Here is a 10,601-nt window from a genome sequence, read left to right on the forward strand (position 1 = left end):
GCCCGCATCTGTGTAAATTACGTCGGATCGGCTGCTGTAAAGTTTTTCGTGGGCTTTGCTACGGGCTTCTCTACGACCAGGGTGGAGATCCGGGTGCATATTTCTGGAAATGGGGAGCACAAAAATAGACTGGCGCCAAGTGTCGGGGATGGTGACCAGGTACGTCTGGTCGGGGTATAACCATTGAATATTTCCAAAGAGCGCGCGGCCTGCTTTGGTTTGGGCAAGTCGAAGAGCGTTAGAGAGCAAAAGCCAGAAACCCGTAAAAACAATGTTTACATACAAAATACGTAACATGGTCGAACGCAATGCTGGAGCTCGTGACCAAATCGCTATGCCCAACAGTAACAAAATGTTCCAAAAGATAGCGCGCCATCAGTGAAAACGCGGTAGAATTGAATTCAATTTAACACACCTCTACTGTTTCAATTTAGGGGGCAGAAACAGGAGGGGCCCAGCGTGAAAGATTGGCAGGGGAGAGTATAATTTCAGGTAGGTGAGAGGGACTGCCGATATGTCGTCTTTCGCGTCATTTGCAGCTAAGCGTGCAGGCACGAGGCCAATTTGAGTCTTATGTGCCGTAGATTGTCGTTGCTTTTTATAGTGTGTTATACCACTTCAAGTAACCACAATGCACCATTCCTTTCTTTGCCAACATGTGGCTGGCAGTACGTACTACAAAAAAATAAAACAACTATCTTAAGATTATATTTCATTGCATTGTGCGTTTGGCGGATACGGACGCAAGTGTCATTACCAGTGTACTTGAATATTAGCGGACATTAAAAGGTTCCAGTGAATGGGTGGAGCACTTTTTTTCACACCGCCCACCGCCATTTTGTAAGAGTATTTTTTTAACTAAATACAACTTTCGCTTGTTCTCAATCATACGCAAACGTCACAACAAGCAAGAATTTTAATCTCTGTACAAGATTGCAAGGCTCTAAGGCGGAAGACTTTGCAGCGCGGCGGACGTTTTTGTGTAAAAAAAGACAAATCTTTTTCACCGCATAAAATGGTGCGTTGCTAAAGGAGGTGCTCACTCAACCCCACATCGCATTTTCTTTTCACTCTTAGGAACCATGCATGGAAATTAAAGTTTCTCTGATCAAAAGATATCATATTCATATAAACTTCAAACAAGATATTGTGATATTGAACAAAACATATTAAACCGTGGCGAATGTTTGGAAAGATTACAGTGAGATCTCTGTGATTGATTGATTGATTGATTGATTGATTCTATGGTTTAACACGCCGAAGTGACGCAGGCAATGAGGCGCACCGTAGTGGAGGGCTCCGCATTAAATTTGACCACATGGGGATCTTTAACGTGCGCCAAAATCTCGTACAGAGGGGCGTTTCCGCTTTTCGCCTCAATCATAAAGCGGCCGCCACGGCCGGGAATAGAACCCGCGTTTTCGTGCTTTGGTAACAGAATCTTGTTTTTGCGCTTTGTGAGTGCCAACCCAAATCAACGCAAAGAAACAAGGCTAGGGAGACATTTGAGGGGCCTCTATTTTCGCTAAGCAGCGCAAGGCGCTAAGGCGTACTTACCGCATTGATCAAAGTATTATGTTGCCGGCCTATTATACCTCACTGTAGAGTGAATTTCCAAAGTAGTATTTCTTGCGGTTTTTCCGTTTCAAACGTATTTGGTTGCTTGACCAGCGCCGAGTAAGCTCCGAAATTCTACTTCTAGGAAGCTCTACAAGGTTGAATTTTGTTTTATGGTTTTGCAATGAGCCGCGAGACCCCACAACATCGACTTTGCTTTTTTGTAGGCATGGTGGACGCCCTCGACGAGTCAATTGGTAGACTCATGGAAGCGTTAGAAAGAGCTTCCATGCTGCAAGACACTTTGATCGTGTTCTCCAGTGATAATGGCGGGTTTCCTCCTGCCGCCGGGTACAACTGGCCTCTTCGTGGAATCAAAGGAACCCTTTGGGAAGGCGCCGTGCGCGCAGCGGCTTTTGTTTGGAGTCCGCGTCTGGTGAAACGCAGGAGGGTTTCCCAGCAGATGATGCACATCACGGACTGGCTTCCAACACTGTACACGTCAGCCGGTAAGGAGGCTTTCTTTCAGTTCTGGGCCTACACAAAAAAAATGGCGATGTGTTTATACCGAAAGAGAAGGATGAAGCGGTAATGGTGTTTTCAAAAACATTCTAATTAGTTACCATTCTAATAACACCTATTCTAAAATACCCATTCTAATTATCACAACAATAAGTAAGAGCATCGAGCTTTATGTTTATATAATCACTGCAAGATTACGAACAAGAACTTTGAGTCCTTTCTTCCTTCTTGAAGGCACTGCGAAAGCTATAATAATCTTCGGTAGAGAGCGTCACTGCGGGATTTCCACACCCAGGAGATGCACTTTCAAGTTTCTGATTTGCTTTTGGTGCAGTTTTTATTATACGCTTATCCAGTGCATCGTTGCTATAACCTAAAGGAAGCCTGCCAATAGCCGCTATATAGCTGAGGGGCATCGCTTGACCGGGTGAGCAATGCTCATACTAAGAAAGTAATAAAAATGGTTTGGGTATTTATTACGTCATCTGGTGAGCAGTAATTATGTCTCAGGTCCTTTGTGACAACCTATTCTGAATTGTAGAGGCACTTGTCGACGAAGTTCTGAAACCATGTCGGATTTAGTAAAAGATAAAAACACTGTTGTAGCGCTCTTTAACTTAGTTGGGGGACAACCATGCATGTTCAGATGTATCCACTCTTGCACAAATGCCGTGAGAACTGATTCCTTCCCATGTTTAAGTTGTACCACAACACAAAAAAGTAAAAGACGCGTGTCTTCAGTGTGCTCGGCATTTGTGTCCATGAAGTTCTGGGAACGATTATCAGGTTTTACTTGGCCCAAAATGTTTCATTACGGTCCTTGCACCAACCGAATATAGCCAAAAGCTTACAAACCATACTGCGAATGAAATCTCACCTTCTTTGTAGCTTTCCTAACAGACAACTCACATATTGTAGCGAAGGCAGAGACGACGCACTTGTCTTCAAGGAAAACAAGTTTATTAGAACGAACTCGTGCTCCCCTAACAACTTAAACAATATACAGGCGGCGCACCAGCAGTCAACAAAGTGCCGTGCGCAAGCGAGCGTCGGGGACTCGAATATGGCGGCGTCTTCTGTGCACACATTTATCTTCCAACGTGACTGTTTCTAGAACCGTCGATATACATCCAGAACATTGTAGATCAAAGAAGATTAATAACCGTTGATTCATTTAGGCTGATGAAGTTAGAGCGAAAAGCTATCCTTATGGGAACGAGATAAGGCGTGCGGCATAAAAATAAAATAATGGAACACGGACTTCTCTTGGGACACTAATAACACAGCCGGGCGCGGCCGGGCAGTAAAAACAAAACCTAAGCAAACAAACAAACCGAATGCATGGTTTGCGGCAATATTATAAAGTGTGTGGATTGGGCATAGTGATCTCAGCATTGCGATTGAGAATGTCGTCCATTTTAAATATCCACCGCTGGGCGCAGACCTTAAAATTAAACCAAGAACTGGTACAGTACCTTAGAAAACAAAGGGTCTGAATGAGAAGTGCTAGAATGTGAACACCCCTAAAACAATAAAGAAAATAAAATTCCGCAAGTTTTCAGGCATCAATAAAATAATCGGGATCTGTGGCATTATTGTGAACAACACGGCAAGGACTAACGAAACGTTAAGGAAAGTTGGGAATGTGAGAACAAAAAAATCAACCTTGCTCATTCTTCAGATAGAACCCATACCATGAATAACATCGTGAATAAAAGAGTGTGGAAAGGTTCTGTGACCACTTCAAAACCGCCAACGTCAGTAGAGGAGCCGTAAATGACTACCTTTAGTCCCGAGGTTCCACGATCAAGTAAACACAAGTTGAAAAGGTGTGGAAAAGAATTAACTTGGACAAACACTCAACTGGTGGAGTACCGCACACCCGCGAAAAGCTTGGGGGGACGTGATTATAAGAAACCTTGGAAAAATACACTCAGTATACGTCACCAAAACAGAGCAACCACTGGCCCAAAAAAGGTCAAAAGCTACTTCACTTTGTTTCACCTATTACCGACCCACAAGCCTACTCTTTATCTCGTTCAATGGGTTTATAAGAGGTATTAACTGACCGTATCAGCTGCCCCTGAGAGTTCATACACCAGAGTCAATGGGCTGGTTCAGGAACGGAATCACATTTTTTCAATACACGTCTTAGTACACACACACCTGGTGTGAAATAAAGCCATTTTTCTGGCCTTATACAAAGAACAAAGAAAAGATAGAATTAGGTGAAATCTTCTTCAATGAAGGAAGAAGTGAGGATGCACCAGGATTTAACTATGTACGTACAGCTCTTGGACGCCATTAGAAATTTGTAACAAGGATGGGCAAAACTCGGAGCGGTGCGATGTTCTTGTTTCAAGGGCGTAGTGCAAAAAACGCCATCTCAGTGAAAATATTTAAACGCCGGGTCTGGGGTTGGGGTATGGGGGGGGGGAGGGGATGGTAGCAGGTGCGGTGTGTTAAATAAGGAAGCTGATTGGAAGAATCAGCGATATGAATAAATGGGATTTTTATATCACAAATGCTGCGCGGGTGACCGCATCTTACCAAGACAAATGGGAGAAGACCATCAAAAGATAAGGGAGGAACTCCAGGCGGAAAGTTGAGTTCATAGGGCAAGGATAAATAATAATATACTTAAAGAACGGATATGTGTGAACGCGGAAAACACGCCCTTGAGAAAAAGCAGTGAAATCGTATCAGTGGTGAAATATAAATATGTCAATCATGTTGACAGTTTGTGACCAAGGCGGCCGAAGGAAAACAGATTAGGAATTTAGTATGGGTCAGAGACGACTTAAACAACATTTCAGAGTAATTAACCACACATAAGAGAATTCACTGAAAGAAAGGCTATACAATCAATGCGCTGTTTCAGTAACAACATGGTGCAGAAGAAGTCAGAGGTTGAACATTTTGTCATGTAGTCTGTGTAACTTGCGTGATTATCGTAATTATCATATGTATATCCACGCAGCAAAGTTCCCTTCCACCAACTAGTGACATGTGATGACTACTGCATCCTCATCGTGAGATGTAAATGCAGTTCCGAGAAGCTGTTCAGGGGCTTTGTATTTTATAAAACAACCATTTATAAGTAGCATTGAGAAGATCACCATATTGTATTTGTGTGAAGCACACTACAGAAACAAACGCGCACCATTTCAGTAAAAGCATTGTCATGAAAGCACCAAAGCACTAGGATACGGTGTATTATTATTGATAAAATAATACAACTTTGCACCACACTCGCTAACGGTAACGTGGTGGCTACTAAGTGCTACTTGCAAAGATTCAAGGCACGGGCGCACGTGCACTCCGTAATTTTTTTTAGGGGTGAAGCTCCTTAAGTCATGGGTCTGTCCGTCCCTTGTTTCTCGTGGTACGTGACCGCCGCATGCCTTCGGAGATGTCGCAAAGCGGGCCGCGTTGCACGCGCAAGAACCGGCTGCAACCGGCAGCGCAAACTCGGCACCGGGAGCGCGAGCTTGTCTGTGTTCGCCAACGGAGGCGCGAGCGCACGTGCACTGCGAGGGGGAGATCACGCAAGTGATCACGCCACGAACGCAGGCAGCCGTTCTCGGAGATCGAACGAGACGCAAGGACCTTTGCTCGTTTCCTCTCGTCTTGTTCGGGCACAAGTTCGCCCTAAATAAAAGTTCTTTCTTTACCGTTGTGTCCCATCCTACGTGACAAATTGTGGTAGAGGTGCGGGGTAGTCCTCGATGAGCAGGGTCTTTCACCAGGTCTGGGCCTGGTAGCATTGACTCCGAAAATAAACGCTGATTTGTACAATGTACGCACGCAGTCTTACGTCTTTCTTAATGATGAATTGGGCGAACTTTCACGGGAGAGTTAAGGTTACCGATGATCTCCCCCTCTCGAGCTTCGCCCCACTTATCATCATTCATTCCGTGGATATGGCGTGATTTTTTTTGGTGACGCCACTGCGCGAAGGTCTTGACCGGCGCCTCGCACCGGACACGCGGGGCGTTCGCCGCAAGCCACGCGCTGACGTGCACTTTATGTTTTCTGTCTCAGTCCGACGAATTTGTGTCGGCCTAAACAGTTCCGCTGTTTACAAAATTGGCTCCAATCCACGCTGTGAATGTGGTTGGAAAGGAAAGCTGCGAACGACCCAGACAACAATCCCACATGCGACGTCACTTGAATTCACACACGTGCCTCTAGAAAGAGTAAAACGAGAGGCTCTGCCAGCCGTTACCTGGGGTTAACGCGCGCGCCGTCCCGAACGCAGCACCGTCGGGCACGGTCGGGCATGACCAGTGGACTCCGACGCTGAAGCCCAGCCGTGTGTCGGAAGAAAGAATACGCAGAGGGGAGTGTTTCAAAGGGTGAGACAGCAGAACCCTGCCATCGCGATGTCCTGGCTCGGAGCTACACCACCGCGCAAGACAAGCTTAGTGATTCTCATTTTTACAGATTTATACTAAATAGTTTAGTAAGTCTAATAATTACGAGAAAGTTTACGGAACTTCGATAGTCTCTCTGTATCAGAACTAGTTGCTCCATTCGTCTTTTGTAATACCTGTAAAAACACAACGGAATTGGTATTCGCAGTCCCATTCGTGACAGCACTGCAGAAAAGGTGGCTTTTCTCAAGCAGCCAGATGTCTGTTGGTGGTCTCTACATTTTGTTTTCCCGCCGTGCAAAACAATCCCTAACACATCTATGCCGTACGATCACTTAATTCTGTCGGCTCCGGGGTACACAGGAGGCGCAGTCGAACAAGTTAATCAAGCCGTGCAAAGAAAGCGCGCAATGAACGAGAAGCTGCTTAAAAAAAGCACCAACTCCGTCGCTAAAGCAAACGACAAAACCGAAGGAAGCTTCAGGCCACACCATCTACAGTGTGCTCCGTGAGTGAAAATCGCCCTTAGCCTCCCCAGGCGCATTGAGAGTGTCATGTTGCGCAATGGTTCCTACGGCGTCTTGGCAAAATCGCAGTGCTACTGAACCCTTGACCGTCAGAAACACTTGCTGGAATGCGCGAACCCGTGGCCGTTCTCCACACACTGTTTCTGTTTCCGTCGTCGAAAATAAGCGTACCTTCCATTTCGGCACATCAGCATGTCAACAAAAAATACTTTCATATATTCATTCTTTAACCGATTTACCAAGGTAAAGGCCGCAGGTATCATTAAGAAAATGCCGCGGCGTGGCGTCTTAGACGGCGGCTGCGGAAATAAACAAAGCTTTAAAGGGGTAGTATTTCTTAACCTAATGAAAATAGGAAATGTTGCTTTTTCTGCATGTATGCCTCACTGTCCTATCATTTTAACTTTTCTGCTAAAAGGTAAAGGAATTCCTGAACAAGTGGTTGATAGGGGAAAAGCGTTTTTAAACAACCAGCTCCGATAATATTCCTCTTAATTGTCAACATCAATGAATAATAAGGAAACGTTAGGCATATTTGAGACAAAGAATCCCACAAGCAGTGATATGAAGTAATATATACTAGAGTTTAAATATAGTAAATAAAGAAAGCGTTGAAAACACGGTTTTCTCTTAAAATACAAAAAGGTCTCGCGCCTGAGCCAAGATATAGAGACGGTACTCCACGTTCAATAGTAACGAATTGTTGCAATAGATGGCGAACGAGCAGGCAGTGCGGATTTTAAACCAAGAGTGTAAAACATGGTTATATTAGTTCTTTTTGGTAAGATGACATGTCATCACCCCGCTTCAAAGGGGAAACCAATAGGAATCATCATCAATCATCATCGGATGCACAAAATTAAATTGGCATGATCGACCTAAGCATTATTTATTCTTCGGGGCGAGTGAGAGGCTGCCGGCCGCGCGAAGGGAGGCACTTGCGTGCCAGTTTCAGGAGAAGCGTACGGTCCTTTGACAAATTTTGCAGCCAAGTGAACAGATATGCCGCCAATTTTCTCTCTGTATCTGTACCTTCGTAGGTACTGCAAAATGACCCTCATGGCAAGAGCATACCTTAAAGCCGGTACAGTTAAAGGGTAGTTCGATATTGAAGTTTACGTGTGACATTCCTTTTTACTGATGAGCAAAAAAAGTTGGGGGCCTGCTACATCTTCAACCCCATCTAGGTGGACAGTTTGAAAGAGGGGCCACACTTGTTCCCAAACCACCGCTAGAGATACGCAGCAAATGTGCGCCCTTCAGGTGCAACTGTTACGCTACCGCAGCCATTGCGGTGAAGAACATGTATACTCTGGAGAAAGTCTTTAAAGAAATTACTATATTTCACCTTTGCTTCCTAATAATCCCTATAGGTCAAAGAACAACATAAAACCGTCCTGTGAGACATCCAGCCAGTAAAATATTCCTCATTTACCTTACTTATTTGTACAGGAGGCGATACTGCGGAACTCGGTTCTTTGGATGGCATGGACATGTGGCAGGCCCTCTCCACAGGTGGACGTTCACCGCGCACAGAGATCCTCCACAACATCGACAACTTTGGTGGCACAGCCGCGCTCCGTTACGAGGACTTCAAGCTGATGGTTGGCATAAGCGGGAACATATGGGACGCACATCACAAGATTCCCGCTGGAAATCACCCGTACAATGACCTGAATCGCCTTGTGCATGGGTCCAAAGCAGCATCTGTGCTAACACGTTTCTATACAACAAAGTGTCCCATGAACGGCGAAGGCTGCTTCTTTAGGAAGAATGCAACAATATCTTGCAGAGAGAGCTGCAGCACCACCGTTGATTCTGGTCATTACTATCACCTGTTCGATGTCTCTCAAGATCCCTGTGAACTCCGCAACCTTGCTCAAAAAAGACCTGTGGTAAGCACACAAATCTATTTTATGTCCAAGCTTCTCTGATGAAAGGCCGGAAGGAAGTTCATGTAGAGTGGAATTTACTTTACAGGTTTAATGAAAAACCTCGTTCACCCGCATTTCAAGGCGGCCTTTATCTTCAAAAGCTTCCATTGCAGAAATTGCGAGAACATTTAACGAAAATAAAAGAAACATATGAGGAGTTCCACAACTTCACTCTAGCACAGCTTTCGTGAACAAACACCAAACCGAACGACACTCAGGTACGGCGCGACTCACAGTTATGTTATGCACCATAAAGCTGTACCGAGTTCACAGCAGCACACTTTTCTTACATCTACTATAGACTCGAAGCAAATAACTTTTGCATTAGTCAACTTGGATTTTAGCAACCGGCATTTCACATCTAGTTTATGATGAGTGGCCACATGGTGGTAATATTAGGATGAGGATGTAACCGAACAGCAAAATTCTGCCAGAATTCTAACACTTTTAATACCAAAAAAACGGTAAATTTTCGTACTATCGGACATAACTAAATTATGCTCTCCATAAGTTCCAACACTTTCTCTTCATTCAAATTTAGGATGCTGTGTTATATTACGTCCATGTGTAAAGAGGAGGAACTTGCAGCATCCTATTCCCCCGTTGCACAGTAACAGCCTTGTTTGGCGCTTTTCTGATTCCTAGAAGTTGAAACAACACGAAATACTAGGGCAGTGTTAATAGAATTGGCACTTCAGATGCATTTCTATCTCCACCTTAAAAGATTGCCGCCTAATGTTTTTTTCTAATATTCACCTCCCATTGTAGGGACACTAAAGTTTTAATGTTATTAGTACTGCTGTCTGCTCGGAGTGTCGAAACTTATGTTGATAAACCTTCGGTGCTGGTGCCCCGGGGGACGACTGGGTACTCGAGACTCCAGAGCAGCTCTATGTGCGCCTATCAGAGAGCGGTGTTTTTCTGTTTTATATATCCCTCCTCCATCTTAATGCACACGCAGAACAAGCTTTGCCGAAGCAAGCAATACTTAATTAAGCTGTAGCAAATGCAAACCGGAAAGTGGCCTCTATCAAGCAGCCTGGCACCGAAGGGTGCGTTTCAACCAAAGCACTTATTAATGCGCCCGTAATACACCTATGTTCCCAAATTGAAATTTAGTAGTGTCCTCTTTCTTTGCCTTCCTCCCACTCACATATCTGACTACCTCATTGTAAAAAAGCCTCTTCATCATTTGGTACTCTCTTGTTCATTCTTCCAGGTTCTTTATCTACTATTGGCCAAGCTCACTTCATACAGCGCGACCGTCCTCCCAATGGTTAACAGACCAATCGACCCAAAGTCTTTCCCGGAAAACCACAACGGTGTGTGGGCTCCATGGATTCCTCATACTGTGTCGGTTTGATTGCCAACTCAACCTGGCAGCAATAAATCTACTACAACAATATGTGATAATGACTTCTGATATGTTTGAAACCAACAATACAGCAAAAATTTCAGCAGCGCCCAGAGTGTGCACACTGCCGGAATAAATGAACAACATTCTTTCTCGCGTAGCCACGCTCTGGGACTTGGATTTGTGAAATTTCGGGCGCACGTCCTGAATACGTAGAGTATTTTTAGATGCGGAGCTTATTATGGTCGGGGTTATGTCCCTCCCTCTGCTTTGCGGCCTCCACACTCCCACTGCGCATGCCTGGCCAGGCAACGCTGATGATGATTGTTGC

At 44.7% G+C, this 10,601-nt stretch overlaps 1 protein-coding gene across 1 annotated transcript in view; it reads left to right on the forward strand.

Annotated features, from left to right (window-relative positions):
• The window catches only part of LOC144143440 (arylsulfatase I-like), a 37,938-nt gene extending 27,657 nt beyond the window's left edge, over positions 1-10,281 (forward strand). Inside the window, exons 7-9 of the mRNA XM_077675195.1 lie at positions 1,785-2,066; positions 8,435-8,877; positions 10,136-10,281. Coding sequence (XP_077531321.1) covers positions 1,785-2,066; positions 8,435-8,877; positions 10,136-10,279 — 869 coding nt within the window. The 3' untranslated portion in view covers positions 10,280-10,281. The remainder of the gene's footprint in view (positions 1-1,784; positions 2,067-8,434; positions 8,878-10,135) is intronic.
• The last annotated feature ends 320 nt before the right edge of the window (positions 10,282-10,601 follow it).

This window comes from Haemaphysalis longicornis, unplaced genomic scaffold, assembly GCF_048455015.1.
Source record: "Haemaphysalis longicornis isolate Haplotype H1 unplaced genomic scaffold, Haemaphysalis longicornis Haplotype H1 scaffold_6, whole genome shotgun sequence".
In the NCBI taxonomy this organism is placed as follows: domain Eukaryota; kingdom Metazoa; phylum Arthropoda; class Arachnida; order Ixodida; family Ixodidae; genus Haemaphysalis; species Haemaphysalis longicornis.